The 26316-nt window shown below is 45.8% G+C and overlaps 1 protein-coding gene across 3 annotated transcripts in view; it reads right to left on the reverse strand.

The window, feature by feature from the left end:
• TTC12 (tetratricopeptide repeat domain 12) overlaps nucleotides 1–26316 on the reverse strand; it is a 317573-nt gene that overhangs the window by 228989 nt on the left and 62268 nt on the right. For all 3 annotated transcript variants that reach the window (XM_078682360.1, XM_078682358.1, XM_078682359.1), the window contains exon 8: nucleotides 2057–2116. In XM_078682360.1, coding sequence (XP_078538486.1) covers nucleotides 2057–2116 — 60 coding nt within the window. The remainder of the gene's footprint in view (nucleotides 1–2056; nucleotides 2117–26316) is intronic.

The raw sequence follows: 26316 nt of genomic DNA on the forward strand, positions 1-26316 counted from the left end.
ATAGAACAATGATTAAGCGCTGCAAAGCAGATAATCAGAATTGCGAGGCTCTGGTGTGTTCTCTTGGGATGGGTGCCCGATCTGATTATTCTTCTGTCTAATATAAACCGCCTGCAACGCTTTTTTAATTAAAGCAAATTGTGCGTTTACATCCTGTCTAACATGATTTGTGACCTATCCACATGCACAGTACCAGAGCAACTGTTCTGACAGAACCTGTTACCAAGTTCTTCAAGGGACAGACTACTCACCCAGACAGGCAGCGACGGAGAACACACCAGGACTGGAACACACTGACACTCCCACGACACCGGGGCCTGCTTGCTTCTCCTCCTGGCTCCTGCCCGGGGTCGCGCCACTCTGCCCCCGCCCACCCACGCGCGGCATCCAATAATGGATGTTGCACGGTGGGCCAGCCAATCCTGGCGCTGCATGCAGCGCCAGGATTGGCTAGGGTGGCACATGGACTGCTCGCCCTGGGCAGCCATTCAAACCCGGCCCGGCTGAAGCCGTACCTCCAGCCCCTTCTCTATGCCTAAGGGCATCGGCGCATGCGCGGGCAAGTCTCAGCCCGGGGGTATCATGCGCACAGTGCTGGCCTGCTGCAGCTGCTGTCACTCAAGCAGCTGCGGCAGACCAGCAGCCCCGCCCCTCCCACCCCCTCCAACCGCACCATACCATTGAGGCATTGACGTCACGTCACATGATCCCGCGCTGCACTGTTGAAGAGAATATTTAATAGTACGAGAATATTACTGAATTAGTGGTGCACGGTGCGTCCAGGGCTTAGTGGGGTACGCCCCTACGCCCCAATGGACGCACCGCTGCTGCTAGCAGTCCTGAGTGACCTAATCATCAAAGATACATGCCAGCATCTAATGTTCTGGAGGCTTGGCTCGAGCTCAGTGAGGACAGCTGTGCAGCAGGCACCATTAGCTTGAGGGACAGTCTGGTCCCCAAAGAGGCCTGCCTGAGGTATGTCTGGCAATTAGTGATTGCTGCCTTTACCAAATAACTAGCCATTTGAAACTGTTTAAAGCCTCAGCAATATAGTGATTCATTCTGTATTGTACACTGCTCAGAAGTGGATAGTTTCCGATATTAATCTCTGTACATGGACCTTATTCCTCGGTTACATTTATGAGAAACTGTTACTCAAGTTGTCACACATTTTGAACTACAATGCCACTCATAAATGCAATTAATCCTTGGAAAGGTCACATATGAACAATCTAAAAACTTGGCAGCTGGGTGTAATTTCTGATATTTATAAGTTTCCCTCGTCTTTATTGCTTGGTTTTGCTCGCGAGAAAGTGTCACACACAGTTGTTGAATGTCACTCATAATTATACTGAAATTCTGAAAATGTCACACATAACCAATATCAAACCTTGGCAGGTAAGCACTAATGCACAGTCCAGCATACTGAAATGTAACATCTCCTTTCCTGATCCAGAGGAAAACGTACAATCAGAGCACATTTAGCTCAAATGTATGCTGTTGTCTTTTGTATTTTCTAAGTGATTTTGAGACCACATCCTGTCCCTGTACTAGCAGTATACCATGGCAGAGGATGAAATAAAAAAGTAGAAGAAAATGAAAAGTAAACAACAAAAACCAAAACTGAACAGAAATAAAACATGTCAAATCTGACCAACAAAATGCAAAATATACAGAATAAGAACCTTAAAATATTTGTGATCTAAAATTGCCGACCCTGAGTAAACTTGAGATGTTTGTATCTGCAACCCAAAGAGTTGGCAAATCAACACATTAAGCGAGGTAATATTTTGTGAACGATAAGTCTATACATATCTATCTTTTTTAATCCAGTGTCAAGCTGGTTATAATTTTAGACTGCACTCCCAAATCCATCAAATCACCAAAGACTATCGAGGTCGGCACATCTTCCTTGAACATGAACAGGTTCAAAGACAGACAGTCAGAACAATAAGTTGTAACACAAAAAAAGAAATGTCTTTTGACATATTTTGGATGAACACATGCTGCACAAAAGTGGCAGACACCTGAAAAGATGTAATTAGATAGCACTTACCCTTAGAGCCCACTCACAATCTGTAATTGCCTCCTTGTACTTTCCCAACTTATTATGTGCCTGAAATTGTAATAGAAATATTTTTTAAAGACATTTATGCTTCAAATAGTAGCATTCTAGAGTTAGCATTTTAATAGGAACAGTAAAAAGAAAACCAATACCCCTTTGAATACATCAAGTAAAGTTGCATAAAGAACATGATGAATATCAAGACATTTTTAAACGTATTTCTTAGAAACTCCAATACACAAATTGTGGTGAGTGCTGCCATCTTGAATGACATTGTATTCTCCTTTAATTCTTTTTGAGAGTGGTACAATACACCTATAGTCATTCAAAGGATCCGAATCACTAAACTCTGCCAATTTAAGATGGTCCAGTGCACAAAATGGGCTATATTCAGCTGCCATTATTGGTTCTGATCCATTTCACATTCCTTTGGTACACTCTGCTGTTGAGGAGTATATTGATTTGCATGGCTTCCCTGTGGCTCATGAAAGGCGGACCTTCGCAGCAGGCAAGACTCCAAAGCTGATTGCCCTAAAACACAGTTCATGTCAGTGACAGAGTTCACACCTGAAAGTCAGCCACAGTGATATGTGCATCAAAAGGTAAATCCCGGGCTCACAGCCATACTCTTCATGATTCACTTATCACCACCATCTCCTTTCCTGAGATGTGTCCAGGCCCCTTCATTGTGATCTATCACTGAAATAGGAGCAACCTACTTAAATGTAATGGGAGAGACCCAGCCACGGTTGACATTAAGGGGCGAAAGGGGCATTGCCCTGCCAGCATTGGGGAGGAGACAAAAGGGAGAGAATGAACACCATGGAACAGGCGCTCACTGCTTAGCGCTCCTACATGAAATGACTGAAAATTAAAAGAATTGTTTTTTAGGTCGAGTCCTAATGCGCATGTGCTGGCTGGGCGAGGAATTCCAGGCTCCCGAAACACAAGCGAGGAGATTGAGGTCAGCCTGGTGGAAGTGGCTGGACAAAGCAACAGTGCTAGGGTTTCAAATGGGGCCCCAATAAAATGGCCCGGGGCGCGGTCAGCAGAGTGTTATTCACATAAACGGAAAAGGGCAGAGCTGGCCGACAGCAAAACAGTGCAGTGGGTGTCAACTATTTGTTTGGCAGCTCCTGTTTCCGGGATAATCAGCACGTGTGCTGCAGAGCATGCTGACAGACACCATCGAGCTGCTCCAACCTAAAGAGGCAGTGCACGGACTAGATATTGGAAAAAGAAAGGCTTCTGTAGTAGAGTAAGACCTTTGCTCCCCTTCATCCCTTCCGCCAGTGTTTGTCTACTGGTCTCAAGCAATACACAAATCTGTCTGGGGGGATTCCTCTGCTCCTCATGTCTTCAGCAGTCACACATGTGCTTCCCAAAATGGAATCCAAGGTCCTCCATTTATTTATTTATTTTAATTGAAAAGTTTTATATAGCGCTTGCTAGACCCAGAGGTATCAGAGTGCTTTACATGAGGAAAAAGCATTGTTTCAGAACATGGTGGCCACGGTCCATCAGTTACTGGAGCGCAGTTAAATGAGTTACATGAGTACAAAGCCATAGCTTAAACATAAGGGAAAAAAATAGGCACATGCTAAGTACCATTGCAGACACAAAGTCCTTACGGTCTAGCAATGCTACCTCCATGCATTGTATCACTACAGACACACGTACATTCAGCATACACAGTCTACATGCACTGTTCAGTACTGTAGCTTTGCTGTACTGTACTGTACCAGGGTGTGCTATTTGAAAACACACACTGCCAGCACACACACTCACCATGTGTGTTCTGTAGAACACTACACCTTTTATGCGTTGTACTTAACTCAAGGCCACATACACCCAGCACATGCTTTCATTGGCATGAATTCACAGCACTATATCTCTCATGTAATGTATTTTCAACAGGCATATATACAATCAGTACCTATGGGATAATCCATCTGAGGAACCCTTTCCAAGTAGAAACATAATTAAAGGTTTATACTGGGATTGGATAGATGGCAGACTCTGGAGTAGAACGAGACCAGACACAATGGCGGGGAGTTTCCTAGAAATCAAATTGAGTCCCATACTGGAACAATACTGGGATAGTATTACAAACCCAGAGGATAGGAAGCTTCTCTTCCAGTTAAGAACAGGCGCCCTTCCCTTGAGATCCCTGACGGGTAGGTGGAGGAGTCGAACCACCTCGTGCTGCCCGGTATGTGGTGCAACTAAGGAAAGTATAGGTCACTTTTTATTTTTGTGTAAAGCTTACGCCACCCCGAGAAGAGTATGGTTAGCTCCCGTCTGTAGAAACCTAGGGACATCTAGGGGTGTTGAGGCGTTACGAATTGTTTGCACAACCACTGATATGCCTATTGTTCTAGGAACAGCAAAGTATTTGGGGTGGGCATGGTCCATTAGACGGAGGGTAATCTCTACTAGTGTAAATTAAATAGGGTTTAGATGATCCCTGTGTAAATCTATATGAAAGATTTCTTTTTATTCTTGTTTTATTGCTTATGTATGTATAAATGTTTCAAAAGTATGTTTAATCAGGGAAAATTTCTCTTTTTTTAATTGAATGTATTTTATAAGTATGTTTGTGCTTTTATGAGTATATCACTCGAATAAAGCTTTGAAACGAGTATGTGCACCAACAATACATATACTGTACAGTACTGCTCCATCCCTGTACTGTGTTCTTCCCAGGCATACATACATCCAGCGCAGTCACTACTCCAGTGCTGTGCTGTGCTGTGCTGTGAGGCGCTGCGCTGAGCTGCTCAACACTCCACATCTGCCCGATGTAAGCCAAAAGTGTAGCACACAGCAGCAGACTTTAAAAAAGCTGAGTGAGCTTGTAGGCCTCACTCCAAAATACATGGTTAAAAGGACCTAATCCCCTCTACTAATCATTACACGGTAAGCGCCACCACCACACTTGTGCTGCCTAACTCTTGGTGAAGGCGGTAGCCTTTCACCACTATGAGGGTAGAATCTTTAACCATGCAGAGGACGTTTCCGTCCCAACAACTACAATCCTGAAAAAAATATATATGTTGGCTGTTCTGCAAGGAATCCGCAATTATGGTTAGATGAAGGTAGATACATGTGTAAGCCACCACTGTGTATTGAAGGAAGAGAATGGGGCTAACTATCTCTTGTACCACAGAGTTTAAGTGATACATCTTCTTAGTATTACAGTAATGTAAAAACCTCTTCCACTTCGCAGCATAGGAAGCTCAAGTGGTAGAGTGTCTAGCTTCTTAGAGGATAGACATTCAATTCCTAGGGTAGGTGTAGGTAACCAAACTCTAAAACCTCAGGTGCCAGATCATTAGGTCGAGCTGTGCGGAGTATGGGCGCTGATCTGTCTGTGCCTCTGTGTGAGCAGTTCTACTTTGATAGGAAGACTCTAGTGGGAGTTGATAGAGCGTTACAGCAGGGTGCAGAACCAGGCTGCCAGGCACATATTGGAGCTACTAAAATGAGAATTGTTTGCCTAAGCTTCCTGATGGCAACCAGAAGCAGTGGAAGAAGTAAAAAAGTATAGGCAAATATCCCTGACCAGTCCATCGACAGTACATTCCCCATGGACTGTTGGTTGTGGTATCTGGCTGCAAAGTTTGGCCTTTTGCTTTTTGGCTGATGTGAATTGGTCCATTTTCAGAGTGCCCCATCTCTGGAAAAATGCGTGAAGGACCTAGCGGTGGAATTCCTATTAGTGGATTTGTTGGTGGGTCCAGCAAGTAGGTCTGCAAAGTCTTTAACTAATCCTGTAAGATGCTCTGACAATACGTGAACTTTGCGCCGCATGGCCCAGTACTAAATGATCTGTGCTGGTTGGGAGAGTTGCTTGGAATGTGTGCCACACTGCTTCTTTATGTATAGGCTATCAGTTTTAGGTTTAAACCTATAATAACTGATAAAACCACCACCAAAAGGGAAATAGCCGTCACCAGTCTAAACATATAAATACTGAAAAAACACCAGCACAACCACAAACTAAATGCCATTCAAAGAAAGGAAAAGGAGAGTGAGAGAGTCATTTCTATTTCTTCCTGAAATTTATATTTCTTCCTGAAGCGGCCAATACAATATAACCTTGTTATAAAAGGTAGCAGCAAAAAAAGATTGGGCTAACACTATTCTGCTTGAGTTTTGTTGTTTAGGCATGCATCTTTATGTATAGGCTATTGGTTTTAGGTTTAAACCTATAATAACTGATAAAACACCACTGAAAGGGAAATAGCCCTCACCAGTGTAAACATATAAACACTGAAAAAACACCAGCACAACCACAAACTAAATGTCATTCAAAGAAAGGAAAAGGAGAGTGAGAGAGTCATTTTTAGGTCGAGCCTATGCTTGCTCGACTTTTAGTAAAGGGTAAAAAAAGTGCTACCTACCAGAGGCTTTTGCTGGCCTGAAGCTTGAGTGCACGTACACGTGCGCAACCGCCATCTGTCTCCTCCGTCACGGGTCATCAAGTTGTTTTCCCCTCTGCCTCCGTCCGATCACTTTAACTTTCACTTTCATGGCTTGGCTTGGTTTTTTTTTGCTTTCAGCAATCAGCCTTCAGCTTTATTTGTGCCTTCTAGCTGTGATTCATGCTCCTCCGCTCCACTCCCCCTCGTCCCCCTCCTCTTCGTCAGTTTCATTTGTGTCTTCTATCACTGTGAATGCTCCTGCTACCACCAGGCACACACACCACCAGCCGTCAGTGCACGCTTCCACCAGACACACACACCACAAGTCATCAGTGCACAATCCCACCAGGCACACACACCACCAGCCGTCAGTGCACGCTTCCACCAGACACACACACCACAAGTCATCAGTGCACAATCCCACCAGGCACACACACCACCAGCCGCCAATGCACGCTTCCATCAGGCACACACACCACCAGCCGTCAGTGCACGCTTCCACCGGGCACACACACCACCAGACGTCAGTGCCCGCTTCGATCAGGCACACACACCACCAGCCGTCAGTGCATGCTTTCATCAGGCACACACACGCCACCAGCCGTCGGTGCACGCTTTCACCAGGAGCACACACCACCAGCCGTCAGTGCATGCTTTCACCAGGCACACGCACCACCAGCCGTGAGTGCACACTTCCACCAGGCACACACACCACCAGCCGTCAGTGCATGCTTCCACCAGGCACACACACCACCAGCCATCAGTGCACGCTTCCACCAGGCACACACACCGCCAGCCGTCAGTGCACGCTTCCAACAGGCACACACACCACCAGCCGTCAGTGCACGCTTCCACCAGGCACACACACCACCAGCCGTCAGTGCACGCTTCCACCAGGCACACACACCACCAGCCGTCAGTGCACACTTCCACCAGGCACACACCACCAGCCATCAGTGCACGCTTCCACCGGGCACACACCCCACCAGTCGTCAATGCACGCTTCCACCAGGCACATTCACCACCAGCCGTCAGTGCACGCTTCCACCAGGCACACACACCACCAGACATCAGTCCACGCTTTCACCTGACACACACACCACCAGCCGTCAGTGCGTCTTTACGGAAAACTAGACACCTTCAAGGTATAAATATTCCTTCACTTGCTCTAGCAAGACACGGCGGGTCGGAGCAGTTAGACTATCTACTTGCCCGCTACAGCAAGTGCCGAAGGAAGTCGACCCTCCAGCTGACGCACTGATCGAGAGGCTGCATTTCTCTCGCCGAGAATCCAGCTCAAGTGTTTCCAAGCTCCCCTTGCGGGGTGTTGGGAAATCGAGTCCCAAGACTGAGATACCAGACCTTCTTCAATCTAAACTAAAGGTATGGAGCTGATAAGAACCTAGAGAAACCTTGGATAGATTCTTGGCAAAGAAAACTAAACCTATGCAACACCACACTTACTCCTTCCCGCATACTAGGCTTAGGTTAGGTACATTGGGGTAGGCATATTTTAGAAGCACCAGTTGAGTTCTTTTAGCCCTTGTTATTTATGTATTTATTTTTATATATGGTTTAGAAACCATACAATGCTCTTACAGTATTACTTCATAATATTGTTCACGCAGTACGCATTATACTTTGCAGGCTGCATTACGATGGTTGCAGTTCACTTTACTTGCATGAGAAAGAAGACTATTCAATAAAACTTTTATTGAAAACGCCTGTCTCTCTATTTCTCTGCACCTCTGTAGAAACGAAGCATGCACGAGTGACTGAGTGAAATACTTATCTATTGTTTCCGCGACTCTAGAGAAACTTTTCTTATTCTTGGGAAACAAAGTTGTCATGTTTATGCAGTTGTCAGAAACTAATCCCTTCTTGTGAATTCGAGAAAGTTTCTAGTGACCTCTGAGCTAGCTGGCATTCACTATTAAGTTTAATATATTCGATAGAGACCTAGTCGACCCCAGTCCTACGTCTAATCTATAGGATATATTATTCCAATGCGCAGAGCCTATTGGGAGTATAGGAACTACATTACATGGCGCCCAATGTTTGGTAAGGCACTAATTTAACGCTAGATACTAAAGTAACTCAGTCGTGATTTTCTCAGAGACCCTTTTTTTCCCTGTAAAAATACTCCAACAGACATCTGGCGTGGGTAAAAGGATAAAATATCCGCCATAACTGAGTAGGACAAAAATCTTATGTATTAGTTTTTGGTTTTTTCAACGTTGAAGGATACAGTGTTCCAAAATATTGTGCACCTTATCTTTATTTCCTTGAAACTTGCTCTGCAACTTTCATTAAACAATGACCGAAGACAACAATAACGCAAACGGTGGAGCTGCACCCCTACCCGGATTAGACGTTACAGGTTTCCAACAAGATGACTTGGATGCTATAATCATCCCAGAAAATTTAAGGAAAGCCCTCACTATAAAACTTATAACAAATGGCCTATCATCAAGAGGTAGTAGGGTAATTTTTGTGATAGAAGCACACGAATATCGGCAGACAGAGGTATACTATTCATGAATTATCTTCCCTGAAGTAAATTCAGTAACACATGTGTTTCACTTCTACAAAGTAGAGGAACATCCAACTGAATATGTTCCTTTTGAGGATATTGAAATTCCACTTACTTACCAAGAGCATGCACTCTGGTTTAAAGGCGCCCTACACCATCAAAATCACATTACCAGGCTCTGTCCACTAGGTAGACCAGGAGCAACATGGCCAGTACTAGCCAGCTATACACCACATCCTGACATTGAAGAAATGTCAGGTGATGAACTATTAGTTCAACTAAAACAACTAATAAAAATACATAGACAATTGGTTCAATATGTCATGCGGACTCTAACAGTAAAACCTCCTATAAGGATTACACAACACACCCCTTACCAAGGGAACACAAATAAAATCACACCACAGACTATACAATCAGTCATTGGTAAATTACCTGCAAAGAGGGAACAAATTCCATTCTGGATAGCTCAAAAAATTACTCAAATCGAGGCAGTATTTCCTGATAGTAACCCTCATGAGAAACACAGGATTTTAACAATCTGTTTACCAATAGGGATCGTACCACACATGGAAGACTGCGACACTTGGGGTACAGTCTTTGCTGCAATCTACACAAAAACACATGGCCATTTTCTGGCATATGTGCATTTTTTATTAATCGTAATATGGTTGGAGAAGGCTGGCATAATGATGTCTTTGCCATGTGAATTTTTCAGGGAGTGCCCACATAGCGAATACATCATTATGCCAGCCTTCTCCAACCATATTCCGATTCATAGAAAATAAACATATGCCAGAAAATGGGCAATCGCCCAGGCACCTGCATTATATAAAATTCATGTTGTAACGTCAACCACCCCCTCTGAAGTGTTACTTCTTTCAGGTGTAGACATAGGTACTGACGGTTTGTTTAAATCTTTTATCTTAGTCAATCCAAAACAAGAAGTCTGTTGAAGAGTGTCATTTAAAAACATTATTTGTTCTGGGATAATGCAGGCTCTAAATAAAGCTTCTAAGCCCTGCACCTGCCAGTCTTTTGTGCCCCAGACTGTTTTTGTCTCAATGGTGTCTTTCCAAAAGTCAAAACCTAATGTAGACAGCCGAGCATAAAAGGCCGTAGGAATACATTTACTTTGTATTTGTCAACATACTTTTCATTCCTGTCCTATTAAATTTTTAAAGTAAAATGATTCTGGTTTGGAAATATTAAAGCCTGAAAAGTACGGGAATTTGTCATTAAATGTTTTTGAGCTACCTTTTTGGTGGCGTTGGACAATGTTCCCATTAATTATAGATAAAAACATTTCCAGGGTTTGCAGATCTATGCAAGAAATGATGACCATAGTGATTATAACAGTACATTTGCTCATAATCTGATTAACTTTCTAAGTATTCATGATTTGTAAATTTTGCAGACATTTCTAAGTCTGACATCATATTATTAACAGTCTCAAAGTCCCAATCATCAGAAAATGTGCTGGGTGAAACAAAATCACTCAAGGAAACCTTGAATTGGTGTGGAATCTTCAATAGCTCTGCAGGACCAAAGATGTCATAATCAGTTCTGTCCCAAGCTATACCACCAGGTATAGTAATGGCTGTGATGTTTACTGCTGACAAGTCTCTTTGTTCACGATGGGATGATTTGTGTGGTTTGAGCAGTAAGTTGATGTTCTTTCTTACTGTGTCCTTTGTACTATATTTTCCATTGATCAGGATTCCCAAGGTAAATACCAGAGTCAACCAAAGTATAAGGAAAGTTACACCCAACACAATCCATAGTTCAATCCATGGTGAAACCAGATATGTCTTTTCCAGTTGATGAAAAAGTACTGTTGCTTGTTCTTTAAAAGTTCTTTTAGCTGGCGTCGTTTCAGGTTCGCTGGGATCCTCGGAAAACGTATCAAAGTTAATGAAATAGCCAGAGGCAGTTCTGTCAATTGTAGGGATTGCTTCCGGATTCGATGAAATCGCTGGAATCACTTGATCAATTGTCATATTAGTATACTCGGATGCTAAACTAAATCATTGTAGACAGGTGTTTCTTGACAAACTGTTATTTGGGTCTGAAGAGGCACAAGTTCCATGGCTTTGTTACATAGTCCTTTGTTCTGTGCTGCAGAGTCTTCAAATGTTATCAGTCTCTCAGTTTGAACCTCTTGGATTGTAGCCAGATTCGGGAGTCTGCTACATCTTTGGAGTCCACTTGGCATACTACTTATGATCGGCCACATGATGTGGTTTTACCAAGTCGATGGATATAAACCTGTTCTCCTTTCTTCCAGCAAGGGGCGGCAGCAGTACTGTTCTTGATCCGTGAATTGCTAAAACAGGTACTGGTTGTCTGTATGAAGGGTCAAATTCCTTCTTGTCCACGATCTTTTCTCTGACTAGATCCCCAATCTTTGGAATCCAGGCAGGCCTTGCTGGGACGGGTGGTTTTTCTTCAGAGGTCTTTGGCTTCAGCAATACGTTGCTTTGACTTTTTCTTGTTTCATTTAAGTCCTGCAAAACAGCCAAACGGTCTTTGATATCAAAAGGTTTTTGTTCTACCACTGAAGTGTGACGATCAAGGTCCTAGACAATCATTCTAGTTCCAAAAAGGATTTCATATGGAGTGATTCCCCCTAGAGAACTTCTTGGCAGATTATAAAGACTACGTTGGACACTTATTAGATGTTTGACCCACCCGTCATCCGAACCTAGTACCCTAGCTGTTATAGATTGCTTTATGTCCCGGTTTATTCTCTCCATAACCGAATTTCCCTCAGGATGGAATGGACTAGAATACCGCAATGCAACGCCCAGATTGGCCATGGCCTACTTGTAAGCTTTTGAGCTATACGCTGGACCCTGGTCAGAATGTAGAGTGCCGACTGCGTTTGAGCCGATAAAGACTCGCAAATCTTTTATAACAGTTCGGGCGTCATCCGAGCGCTGTGGCCACATCCAAATGAATCTTGTCTTAATATTTGTGGGAACGTATTTGTCCATAGGGACTTCTGTGTGTAGATAGTCTAATGCTGTCTAACAATGGTGTCTGTACTGAGCTGGCTACGCTGTAGTCAGGTATTGGGCGGCGTTCCATGCTGTGATCTCTGTTGCAGTCATGGCAATTAATTGCAAATTCTTAAATGTGACAATTCATTCCTGGCCACCAATACGTCTCTTTTAATTCTAGTATAGATTTAAAGATCCCCTGATGCATCAAACCCTCTCCCAAATGTGCTTCGTGTATCAAAGCTTCTCTACATTTCCTGTTTGGAATCACTCTATCCCCCATTCCAGGGATTTGAGCAAAAGGAACGGAGTTTTCATTGATTATGTATGAATATTGGAGTGGATAGTTTAGAGGTAAGGCTGTACCGCTGCCTTTGCTTGTGGCATTGAAAGCTAGCATTATTTTGCAGTCTATTTTCGTTTTTGAATGAGTGATTGCAGCTATGGAAGCTGTTTGCACAGCTGCCTTCGCAGCTTTGTCAGCCAATGAATTCCCTGCAACGTGAACGCCATCACGATGATGACTCAGTGTATGGATCACGTGAGCTTTTTGTAGTTCTTTTCGTAACCCAACTACTTGTTCCCAAAGCAATTTATGCTTGATTGTGCCACCTTTTGCATCTTTGAAACCGTTTTCAATCCAGTTCTGCAAGTATTTGTTATAAGATTGAACGCAATAAATAAATCGCACACTAGAAGTGTGGGGAATTCGCGATCTGTATTTTCGAACGCCAACTTGAAAGCCTGTAGTTCAGCTCGCTGAGCTGTACAATCTCCGAGAGATTGTGTTTTTGTGACCATAGGTCGGAATTTACCATCGTGCATCGACCTTTAACGATCGCACATGCAGCACTATAAGCTTGTTTACCCCAATTGCGGGTTGTGCTGATCTGTCGGTATAAACTTATACATCCGTACTGGCAGAATCTCAATAGGCAGAGGACATTCTTGTTCGTATTGTAAAAATTCTTGTGTTTTCAAGTACGGGTCAAAAACGTATTCAACGTCTGTTGCAGCAAGAGAATTATCCCATTGTATCCATCTCGGATATAAAGCCTTTGGATTTGGAATGCTCGCTTTTGTTACTGCTTTTAAAGCAGGTACAGGAGTAACGACCATTATGCGTTTTCCCTGTGCGAGGGCTCTCTCTTTTGCTACTGCTGTTTGAACCGCTGGCAGGATTTTTTCTGTAGAAGTGAATTTCCTTTCTGCTTGTGTGTACAAGTGTGATTTATAAGCAATTTTTACTTTTTCCCCTTCATTAAAGGTTAAGTACGTGAATCCGCATCTTCCTGGAATGATTTGGATTACTAAGTTGCGTATATTTACGCATGTTTGTAAATGTGTGGTTGCTAACATGTCTGTTTGCACTGAACACAACATTTCAGTGTGTTTTTGAGTCCAATTACTTGGTTTGAAATCCGGTTTGATTAATTCATAGAGAGGTTTAACCCTTTCTGCGTAATTTCAAATGTAAATTCTTCCGAAATTTAGGGAACCTAGAATTGACTAAGTTTTTCAGTGTTTTTAGAGGTTGAAGCAGCGCACATTTCTCTAGGAAGTTTGCTGCCAGGCTTGCCTTCACTTGATAATTCATATTCTAGAAACAGGAAGTTGAGGTGGGCAATTCGTGATTTTTTTAAATTGAATTTATACCCTTCAGAGGCAAAGCCAAGTATTATGGTGTTCACCCTGTTCAAGTGCTTTTCCAAGTCAACGTCTGTTCAGTAGATGTCATCGACATACGATAATGCTTCATCATCATACATTTGTTGTAACTCTGTTACTCTGGCTGAAAATAACCCTGGACTATTCTTGAATCCCTGGGGAGACGACAGAACTGACGCTGTGTCCCCATGATTGAGAAAGCGGTCAAATATCTGCTTTATGGTGCAATATTTTGACAGAAGAAACCGTTAGAAATATCTAATGTTGTTTTATATTTTTTACGCACAATGTATAGTGCTCCACTGTGTGCATTTTGTACTGCAAATGTTTTGCAACAAGAGTTTAGATGTCTGTAATCCAAAACTAGACGATAGGTATTGTCTGGTTTGGATACAGGAAACAAAGGATCCCGGTCAACAAGAGAATCACGTTCCGACTCCTCACCCACGCACACAAAGCCCTACACAACCAAGGCCCGAGATACCTCAACAGCCGCCTCAACTTCTACACCCCCAGACGCCAGCTTCGATCGACCAACAACGCCCTCGCCGCCATCCCCCGCATCCGAAGAGCCACCACTGGAGGAAGGTCCTTCTCCTACCTGGCCGCCAAGACCTGGAACTCCCTCCCTACCCACCTCCGACTGACCCACGACCACCTCGCCTTCAGGAAGCAGCTCAAGACCTGGCTGTTCGAGCAGTAGCAGACCCCCCCCCACCCCAAGCGCCTTGAGACCCTCCGGGTGAGTAGTGCGCTATGTAAATGCCTTGATTTGATTTAATTTGATTTATTGACGGGGTGCATGTTTCAATCACCCCTTGGTATTCAAGTTGATCTAAGATCTCCCTGACCTGTTTTTTAGCTTCTTGCTTTACTGGGTACTGCCTTTGTGCAGTACCCAGTACTGGGTACTTAACAACAGAATAGATCGTGATTGGAAAAAATGGTTAATCTGGCCCACAGACAAACAACTGTCAAGATAGATTCCTGAATAAAACACAAGGGTTCTCATTCACTAGGCCAGATCAAGCTATGTCCAGAGACAACATCCAGGGATAGTAACATCACACAGTGTGGGAAAACTGTGCCTTGAGTGGCTACAAAAATCTACACTGAAGGAAGTAAAACAACACTTAACTTTACTTAAAGATGGCGTTGATTTAAGGGACGTCTTACAAGGACCAGTGAAACCACGTAATAAACGTTTTATATACGCCGGTATCTATGCCATGTATAATGAAGCATGGAAAACAACGCAAGCAGAGACTGCAGAACGAATACGAGAATTTGATCGTATTAATTTAGAGAAATCTCTCTCTGTCGTTGACAATGGGTTAACGACTCTGTCATCCAGAATATATTCTTTAGACAGCATAGTATCCTCTGCCATTGACATAATGGAACAGGACTTGGTCATGTTACAGCATGGTCAGTCACAATTGCGCTCTACAATGTTTTTTGGCTGGACGTTGCAAAACCTCCGTTCTGGCTATGTGCCGTGGCGTCTAATAAACACCACGTCATTGTTTTCCGAATTTAACCTTACAGATAAACAAATCAGTTTGGCACAATGAGGGGCAGAATATACGGTGCTGAGCATTGAAAAACTGGAAAGATTACCATTAACTGTTTCTGAGAAGCTAGCGACAGAATGGATAATACATGGTACAATCACTCTGCCTGTAACGATTTTCCATTTTCAGTATTGTTTAAAACATATACCAGCGGGGGTATATGAAAGGTTGGGTAAAGAATACATCAAGACATCCTGGGATTTACCATATACACACAAATGTTGGAGTGGTGAAAAAGAAGTGTTTCTTAGTGGTACGACTAGTGAAAACACACTAAGTGGTTCACTCTTATGTCAGGGTATTAATTTACATGGGGCCTGCGATGGTTCCTCTAACAACTTATCCTGCCACCTGCAAGGTTCTCCAGCTGCAGTGATAGATCCAATTTTTAAGCAGATTTCGAATGGAAGTTACATTATGTTGAATGATCACAGCTGTTGTGGCATGTTGCCAGGAACCCCCTGTCTCATTACTGTGTCAACCAGGGTCACTTGCTGTATGCAAGTATTGATTCCTAAAACTAAGTAAGACAGGGAGTCGGCATTGTGGCCTTCACTGAACATCTCTTCTATTCGAATTGATACTTTAAGCAGACTGAGAGCCATTCTTTTACAAAAAACGGTGCCACTGACCTCGGCCAAAGAGACGTATGATCTGCAGGTTGCAAGGGCTTCTGCAGTGATACATGCCCTTTTATCGACAAACTGTCCTATACATTTCCAGAAATGTTAGGTCGTATCTTAAACATGTCTGATACGAGTGGTATTGTACATGTATTTAAGACGATTTTTTCGGGACTGTTAGCACCCTCTGAAGTAGTCCTAGGCATATTTCCAAACTTCGTGCACTCTGTGTTTGGCGGCATGCCTCTCGTTTTGGGTCTCGTAGCAGGAATACTATTTGTATTCATTCTGCTTCGGTATGGCAAGTCAAGTCACCGTCGACACCCAGATCACTTTGGAGAACACCCTCCTGGCAATGAAGTGTTGTGAGCGCATGATACAATTTCTGGGCCTGGCTCGTTTAAGAGATCTAAATACCACGTGGTTTCTATCATTCTGACCAATCTGGCAAGATTGCATCTTACCTGTTCTATGATGCCTGCTATGTGGAGAAGAATGCGTGCTAGACATCTGTCTGACACTCCCATCAGTCCTGCCAACGAAGTTGATACTTTGCTTGAACCAGTAACGGCTCATGCACTGTGATTTCCCCCGCGGCTACCAATCCTGATGACGGCATTCGTTGAGATCTCACAGACGCAAACTGCAACAGGCAAACAGGTACCATCTACTTCGAACATTGCTAATGCTAATAAGGCTGACGGCGATGCTTCTCATCTATGTGCAATTGATCTGCTTAACGAGGTAGTCCAACTTTCACCTACAGTAGTAGACAAATTCTTTACCAGCTTAGAGGATTTGATGTTTTCTCCAAACAATGACACCGACTTTTGAAGTTAGCACACAGTGTTCTCTGAATTCGACCTTCACTTTTCAAAAACAAACTTCTAACTTTGGAACTCTATTTTTCCATGATTTGACTTTTTTCCAAAGTTGAACTTTTCTTTGGCACAAAGTTATCTGCTTAAAGTAGAACTATTCCTAGAGAACATGAATTCTTTGAATGCTTCCAAGAGACAATATTTGACCTTGTCCACAACCAAACAATTTATATATTCTGTCATGGAATGGTGTCGACATTTTTTTTCTGTATTTAAGCGCCATTTTCATAAATGTATTTTCATGATTCACTCGGATAGCGTTTTTTAAATGTCATCTATATGCTTTGAATGAAAATGAAATATTTCTTTAAATGCGTATAGCACAAATGCTCTTTTCGTGTACAAACCGCTTCAAATGCATTTTTATGTATTTTGGGTGGGGTTTTAACAGATCATGTTTTAGATATGTTTTATGTGTTTAGAACTTAGTAATGTCGTACTGTCACGATTCCCCTCGCCCCTGACGTTCCCGCGGCCTTCAGCGCGACCAGACACGGGCTGTACGGCGCCCTCACGGGATCAGGACTACATCTACCAGCCTGCCTAACGAGCGGCTCGCAGGCCGGAAACGCCTTCAAAAGCGTTTCACCGCAAGGACGCAGCGTCGGATATTTTGATCCTTGCCGACGTCGTGTTTAACCACAGAGCCTAGCTTTCACGGAGTTCCGTTCCGAGTTGAGAACCAGTACTCAGCAGAGGTAAGAGCGAGCGGCGTCTCCCTGCCCCTGTTTCACGAACCTTGCTGTTGAGCTGAGACGCACACCACGGAGGTGTTTGCCGCGTCTCAGCTGAGAAGAGCCTTGGATACTTTGCTCAGCGCTTGCGGTACGGAGGCGAGATCGAGTGGCTGCTCTCCGCCCCTGCCCTGTTAACCTTTAACATCTAGCTGAGACGCACACCGCGGAGGTGTTTGCCGCTTCTCAGCCTTGCCTACGGGAGAGTTTGTGCCATAACCAAACCTGAGAGAGAGATAGGAGGCAAGATCGAGCGGCTGCTCTCTGCCCCTCTCCGTTCTTTACATCGTGTTCTTTTGGGAGAGCAGGTTGAGCGGCTGTTCCCTGGCTCCAGTCGCGGGCTGCATGGGTGAGTGCCTGGCTGGGCATTCCCAAGTCCGTGGCAACCCAAAGAACACTCACCTATGACATTCTTCCCTTGTGCAGCAGTCGAACAGCATTTTCGGCCGTTACTTAGCACTGTGCCCTCCGTTGGAGTACACCGGGACCGGTGTACATGCGGAGGACGGTAAGAACCCCTGGTGCTGCAAAGGGTATCGTAAACTTTCCTTTATGTACATTGTCCTGTATTATTTCTTCTTCGGCTAAATCCAGCCTATTGTTTTCAGATACCATTAAATACTTTAATAGCCACTTGCCGTCTGTTTCTCTTGTTGCACCCTGACATTACTCGATCCTGGAATACTAGAAGCGTTACACGTACATAATAAAGTGGAGTGGGTGTTGTATGGCGTTTTAGGATCCAAGTGAATTTTCCAGATTCATGTTCTAATATAGGCATAGAAATCATTCCCTTATGGGGGCGGAGCTTGCCGGCGTCCATGGTAGACGCGTGAGCGCTGAGCTCCTCGCCAAAGCCCCATTAAAATCCGGCAATATAATCCTACGAGGTGCCAAACAGGATCTAACGGCTGCTATTCACTCCCAGGCAGCCCCCAGGTGTGAGCGACGGAGTCTTGGCGTTCCGACCGACAGAACACCGGGACGTCCCGGTGGGAAGATTCCGGCGGTGGCGGACCAGGCCTGCATCCACGGCCTGGCCTGAAAAGCCGTCCGAGCGACGTCACTCGACGTGCGGCCTGAGAGGTGCCGGACGAACCTACGGCACGATCCTGCCAGTGGAATCGGGACGCCCCGGAGCTGCAGCCTTCATACTCCCTTCCGAAGCGGGCAGTGCCTTGGACATATTGCACTGCGCCACAACGAGCCTTTGCTGGACGCTTTGGGGGACGGTGGCGCTGGGGGCCCGGGGGCGCTCCTGGCGGTGTGCTCCGGCTGACTTCCCCTACCCGATCTGCCTTTGCCATCCGGACAAGCTGTGAGAGGCCCTACACTGCCGGCGGGGGCCTGCTGATCGGGCGTGACTCGGGACACAGCGGCGCACCCTCGGACCTCGGGGGCCTGGCGCGGATCTACCTGCGAACCGGAGCACCATCAGTGAGTACCTGCGGGGACCCAGTTGCTGCGCGGCGCTGGGAAACGATCTCGCGTCTGTTGCAGACGCCACCATTGAGCCCCTCACGCAGTCAGGAGACAACGGGTGGGCGCGCAAATAAGATTGTGCAGGGGCGGCATTTGCAAGAAACCTGATGCCGCGCTTCCGGCCTTTCGGTTGCCACCATTTTGGAGACCGGTCTGCCTCGTTGGCGGCCATTTGCTGCGGTGATCGCGGCCTGTGGTTGTAGCTAGGCGTAGCGACTGGGGCACCAAAGTACAGAGACAGTGGATCCTGAACCGCACGGACGACGGCAAAGAGTGTGATTGTACGCCCTGGCGAGGGCATCCTGTTGCTTGGGTTGCGAGGGGCGGTGGAAGCCCTGAGAACAACTTGCCCCGGAGACGGACTGGCTCCCTGGCAGGGGGCATTTGGCGCCGAAGGGCTGCGACATAGATTGGTTTCTGCGCGTCTGGCTGGGGGGACTCACAGTTGGCTGCCACTTGGTACTATCGAGGTGAGCGGTTCACTGGATCACTGGAGCGGCTGCACGTGCTCTTGGGAGCACGCACTTGTGTATTGGGCTCCGGTGCTTGGAGCTTGCAGTACACGCTTGAACGCGGAAAGACACTAGTCTGCTCCGACCAGGTACAGGAGCCTGCGGCACAGTACGCTTTGATGATCGGCAGGATAGCCATGGGCAAAAACGACAGAACACAATCCAAACTCTCCTTTGAGCATCGACGGACCAAGGGGACTGAGGTGCCGGCTACGGAGGCGTCCCACGGGGAGCCACCCCTGACGGTTCCATGGGCGCCGACATCCGCGAAATGCTGGTATCCATGGAAAAAGGGCTACAAGACAGTATAGCGTCAATTGGAACTAAAATCGATGCCCTGACATATCGTATGGACCGCATGTCGGAGCGAGTGGACAAGCACGCTGAACGTCTTGACATGGCAGAAAGACGACTAACAGAAGCGGAGGAGGCACAGTCGGAATGGGACAAAGATCGTAAGCAATTCGGCAGGCTTTTGCAGGTGATCCAAGACAAGTCGGAGGATTTGGAGACGCAGATCGCGGAGATCCAACATTCGCATAACGGGTGTGGCGGAGACTACACAAACTGGCAAGATGGAGCTTTTTGTGGAGAAACTCTTGAAAACGCTACTTGGAGACGAGGTTTTTTCCCCTATGTTTATAGTGGAGAGGGCCCATCGCACGCTAAGACCAAGACCAAAGCCAGGTGCGAATCCGCGTCCCATAATTGCGAAACTGCTGAATTACCGGGACAGGGACACAGCGCTCCGATTAGCCAGAGACAAAGGCAAGCTACAATATGAAGGAATGGATATCTCACTCTATCCGGACTTCACCGCAAAAGTGCAAGAGGAAAGGAGGCAATTTGCACCATACAAAAAACAACTACGCGAACTTGGGATGGACTAGGCCATGATGTACCCAGCGAAGCTCCGGATAAACAAGCAAGGGCATTCACATTTCTTTACTGACCCCAGGGAGCTGCAAAAATCTCTGAAGGAATGGTCCAGAGAGCGTAGGAATGGCCCGAGGAGTGACCGAGATGACATTAATGGCTCTTCGCAAATGGAGGAACAGGAATGAATGCTAAGTGATTGCTTGATTCGGACATAATATTGATATGGTCGGTACGTCCCCCCCTGGATTGCTCAGGCTCCAAGTTGTGTTGTAAGCTGCAAGGACGCTACGCAGTGTCTGCTCCCAAACGGTGGAGCCCTGGAAGAACTCTGACGACGCCCTGCTGGGTGAGATCTTACTGATTTGTCTCTGTGTCATGGAGGGCCTGGGGGGCTCCTTAATCGGGGCTGTTGCTACACGCCTAAGGGTTTTGATAGTTGGGTTTGTGGAGCGGGCAGCGGGTGGACCTATGAGGGGAGCTGGGCTACAAGATGGGGGGGGAATATAGCTCCGCACCTATTGGACTGGGACTCATGTAGGCACCGAATGCTCGACGGGGGCATGGCACTGGGACGCTTCGGCATTGCAGTTTCGGACTGGTAGTTAACTGCTCTTGGCTGGCAACGTCTGACCCTGCGCTTTCGGCCCTCAGGCTCAGGTGAGAGCCAATTAAGGGACTGGTTAAGTGTGTTTCTCAGGGGAGATGGGGGGTGGGACTGGGCTCTGTCTGACCAGGTTGGGGGTGGTCGGCTGTGGGTGAGGGGAGGGCGTTTACTCTCTGCTCAAGTTGGGGTTTGATGTCAGGGGAATCTGGGAGGTTCGGTTTAAGTGGAGTATTATGCCGGGTATTGTGTGTGTCGTTGCTGCTATTGTGGTCCTACCTACAACTTTTAGATGTTCAAGTTATCCTGCGGGAGACTGCCCACTCGTATTGTTTCTAGATGGAGGACCATGAAGATCTAAGTATGGACAATGGTCCCGATCTTGTAAGGGTGTTGACCTGGAATGTAAGGGGGCTTAATGACTACCGCAAGCTTAGAAAAGTAATGAGCTATCTTCACAGGCACCGTATTGATGTAGCCCTCCTGCAAGAAACTCACCTCCCACTTATAAGTAAGATGTTGTCTGCGAGAGGTTTGGGAGGTAACTGTGTGGCAGCTGGTTTCACTACCCACTCTAGGGGGGTGGTGACATGGGTGAATCCCCGTTCGCAACTAATGTTGACGCCCCTGTTTGCTGATCCGGAGAGTTGATACACCATTTCACGATGCACAGGTAAAGGTCATGACTTGATTGTGGTGAATGTCTATGGTCCCAATTACGATAACCCTGCTTTTTACTCCTCCCTAGCGGATACATGCAGGATGTATGTTGGTTCTAGAATGGTATGGGTAGGGGATTTTAACTTTGTGATGCACCCGGGCCTGGACCAGTCAGCTGGGACGGCCCGTAGCCCTGCGGCAGCCGCCGTTCTTATGCACATGGAGCTAATTAAGCTAGACATGGTCGACATTTGGAGGCACAGACACCCAGGGATGGGAGGGTTTACACATTACTCGGCCTACCATAATATACATACGATGATTGATTATTGGTTCATATCTTCCACCCTCTTGAACTCGGTGAAAGGTTGTACAATTCTCCCTCGCACACTGTCGGACCACTCACCACTGCTTCTGTCCCTCACCGCTCCTGCTAGGAAAATCCCCCCGTTTACTTGGAGGTTCCCGCCATATTCTCTCCTGGATGAGGCTTTCAGAGGGGAGATAGCGGAAGACATAGAAACATTCTTCAACACTAACTTGGGGTCTGTGGAAAGCTTTCAGACAGTGTGGGATACCTTTAAGGTCTACATCCGGGGAATGACGATGGCGAAACATTCTGGGGTGCTCAAATCTATTAGACACAGACTCAAAAGCCTTGAAACACAATTGGCAGATTTAGAAAGGCAACACAGGCGCACATCGGACAACGGCACGGAAGAGCAGATTAAACAACTGGTCATAGAATTTAATGAGGAAGCTGACAGAGAGGTTAAACACATGGGGAAGTATGCCACGGCGCGAACGTATGGGGAGAGGGATCGCCCAGGTTCATTGCTGGCCAGATTGATGCGCAATAGTAGACCCAGACTTGTTGTAGAGGAATTAGTCACATCCACTGGAGAGGTAGTTACAGAGGAGGCTGACATAATTGCAGAATTTAAGGCTTACTACTCTAAACTTTATAGGTCTAGGTCTGAGCATATGGAGGAGGAGATTGATGACTACCTTAGTTATATTAAAATGCCCTACCTGGAGAATTTCCAAAGAGAATTTCTGATGGTGCCCATACAGCGAGACGAGATTCTAGAGGCGCTGGAGGGAATGAGATCAGGCAGTGCTCCGGGAGCAGATGGACTTACGGTAGCCTTCTATAAGGCCTTCAAAGATACCCTCGTTCCACACTTGATGTCCCTTTTTGATGACATATGTCAACAGGGTAGTATGTCGAACTCTATGAGAGAAGCCCTTCTTATCACTATCCCTAAACCAGGCAAGTCCCCCAGGGAATGCGGCTCATACAGGCCACTTTCTCTACTGAATGTGGATGCCAAGTTGTACGCGAAAGTACTTGCTGCGAGGTTGGCTCTAATCGTCCCGGAGATGGTTGCTCCGGAACAGGCGGGATTTGTTCCCGCAAGGAACTTGACATATAACCTCCGCACTGTCCTAGGCACTATGCAACACGTGAAGCAAGACAACAAGGCAGTTGCGTTATTTCTAGACATGGAGAAGGCCTTCGACTCTGTGGAGTGGCCCTTCATGCTAAGGGTACTGCGGAAGTATGGGCTGGGGGAGCCTTTCCTACAGATGTTAGGTGCACTTTATTAAAAAAAAAAAATCATTCCCTTATTTAGACATCGCCCAAACAGACCAAATACATGCATGGCTACTTCCACCCGTATCAAAACGTCAGAACGTTTTCTTGGAAAATCGGCTTAAGCAGTCAGGGACCTTCCCTTGCCTGAATATTGTTTTGTCCAAGAACTCATGTACTTTACAAAGAACTACTATTCCCTTGGGGTGCTTTCCTGACATCATTATGCCCGACTTTACGTCAAACTAGACACCTTCAAGGTATAAATATGCCTTCACTTGCTCTAGCAAGACACAGTGGTTCGGAGCAGTTCGACTATCTACTTGCCCGACGCAGCTCGCTACAGCAAGTGCCGAAGGAAGTCGACTCTCCAGCTGATGCACTGATCGAGAGGCTGCATTTCTCTCAGCGAGAATCCAGCTCCAGTGTTTCCAAGCTCCCCTTGCGGGGTGTTGGGAAATCAAGTCCCAAGACTGAGATACCAGACCTTCTTCATTCTAAACTAAAGGTATGGAGCTGATAAGAACCTAGAGAAACCTTGGATAGATTCTTGGCAAAGAAAACTAAACCTATGCTACACCATACTTACTCCTTCCCGCGTACTAGGCTTAGGTTAGGTACATTAAGTCAGGCGTATTTTAGAAGCACCAGTTGAGTACTTTTAGCCCTTGTTATTTATGTATGTATTTATATATGGTTTAGAAACCATACAATGCTCTTACAGTATTACTTTATAATATTGTTCTTGCTGTATGCATTATACTTTGCAGTCTGCATTACGATTGTAGCAGTTCACTTTACTTGCTTGAGAAAGAAGACTGTTCAATAAAAACTTTTATTGAAAACGCCCGTCTCTCTATTTCTCTGCACCTCTGTAGAAATGAAGCATGTACGAGTGACAGAGTGAAATACTTATCCATTGTTTCTGCGACTCTAGAGATACTTTTCTTATTCTTGGGAAACAAAGTTGTCATGTTTATGCGGTTGTCAGAAACTAATCCCTTCTTGTGAATTCAAGAAAGTTTCTAGTGGCCTCTGAGCTAGCTGGCAATCACTATTAAGTTTAATATATTCGAAAGCGACCTAGTCGACCCCAGTCCTACGTCTAATCTGTAGGATATATTATTTCAATTTGCAGAGCCTATTGGGAATATAGGATCTACACTCCATATCTACATTTGAAATCATTTTCTCTTACAACTCTATTTCCTCCCACCTCTTTCTATGTTGCTCAGGAAGGTGTGTTAAGAGAGCTTCTATTTCCTCCAGTTGTTCTCTGTCATAACTTGATTGTAGAACTACTGAGTTGGTGATCCACCAATGAGTAGCTGGCCCCACTGCAACCTTCTTATCTGCAGCATCAATCTTCTTATTCTCCTTGTAAAGTGGAGGGGCATCGCCTATGGCTTGGACAGAGGTATCCTTGCAGGCAGTGTGACCCACAAAGGAGTCTAGTGGAACGCGTCTCTTAATGCATGTATGGTCATTTGGGTAAGGTTTAAAGTTCATTTCCACTCAGGGTTGATTATCCTGACTCTAACAGAGTCTTTGGAGTTTTCAGGGGCCGACTTGAAAATACCCTTGAGCACTGGGAGGAAACGAACAGTTCTATCGGTCATTGAGAAAGTCTCAACCAAAAAGTCCTCCTTCTTTTGGAACACATGCATTTCTGCTTAATGGTAGGTAGCCGCATGCTGAGTGTCCTTGTGGAATGATGATGTGTCATCTGGAGAGGAAGGCCAGACTATGTAGTGCTCTAGAACAGTATCCCATGAGGCACCAGTATGACAGTCATTAAATGGGTCATCTTTTGGTTGTGTATCCTTTGTTGAATGTATGGGTCAAAAGGCCCATAAGGACTGCCTGTGGAGGCGTTAGGTATGGTGACTCTGGTGGAGAATCCGACAGGGGCATCAGTGGAGGGGTGGATGGCAGGGAAGGTGTGAGTGGTAGTGGAGTGTGTGGGAGAAGTTCAGGGCTAGTTTCACTTTCTCTATGCTTTTTACGTGGTGTCTTGTGTGAGGAGGGCTTCAAAGCTGTATTTTCTTAGAAATCAAGGTTCCTCTTCAAGAGAATAGGGTTCGGGGGTGGAGGGACCCTGTTTGTGATTTGCCCCATGAGCAGATCAATAAGAAGGTGCTGTTGATGTCTGTCCAGTTATTGTTGAAGCTGCCCTAAAGCCCTTGGCCTCCTTCAATGAGACAGCTGCTGGAGGGTTGCATGTATCAGTGTCCTTGTGGCCTTAATGTGGATGAGGTATCAGAGCTTAATACGTTATGGGTGCCAACTGTGGCTCTGATGTTTAGCGAAGTTTAGGCGTCGACTGCTGTCTCGGGCAGATGCGGCTTTCATAGTCAATGTGGCTTTCAGAGGCGATGCTCCTTTCAATGCTGAATGGGTGACAAGAAGCCTTGACGTTTTTTGGAGTCGACGGAGGCTTTGGTGTCAGCGATGACACAGGGGTGTGGCTGGCTTTGATGAGAGGTTTGGCACCATCTGTTGTCTTTTATTGGTGCTGAGCGGTCCCTGTCGGGGCGATGGCCCATGTCCTGCTTTGCCCTTATCAAGGAATTGAGGCTCTGTTTGTTGAGAGTTGTACTCACTGTTCACAGACTAGTCCTCATCTGAGGGCCAGATTTCGACATTGGTGCCACCTCTTGCTTTTCATCAGATCGCTGGGCTGTAGAGAGTCTGGTCTGTGCCGAGGTGGAGATCTAATGGTCTAGGTTCTTCCTCTTATTGGGGACTGAAGGTAATGTCTTTATCCTCCCTGAAGATGTATGTGGTCTGAAAAGGTATTCCAACTTTATGGTGCATGCCCACCACCGCACCATTCGGTAGTGAAAAGTTTTCTTCACTTTTCTTCACATGCTGGGCAGCTCATGTCTTCGTGGTTCAGCGATAGGTAGATATTGCAGACTTGGTGGTGATCGGTCCACGGGTACTTAACATGGCATTGGGGCAGTACTGGAACAGTAACCGTTCCATCACATGTGCTCAGTGCTGGTTAAGATGCCACAAGAAGTCTTTTCAGCCCCCGAAGGGGCTAGGCCCTGACACCATAAGCGAAGAATCGCT

This window comes from Lissotriton helveticus, chromosome 3_1 (genome assembly GCF_964261635.1).
Source record: "Lissotriton helveticus chromosome 3_1, aLisHel1.1, whole genome shotgun sequence".
Taxonomy (NCBI): Eukaryota; Metazoa; Chordata; class Amphibia; order Caudata; family Salamandridae; genus Lissotriton; species Lissotriton helveticus.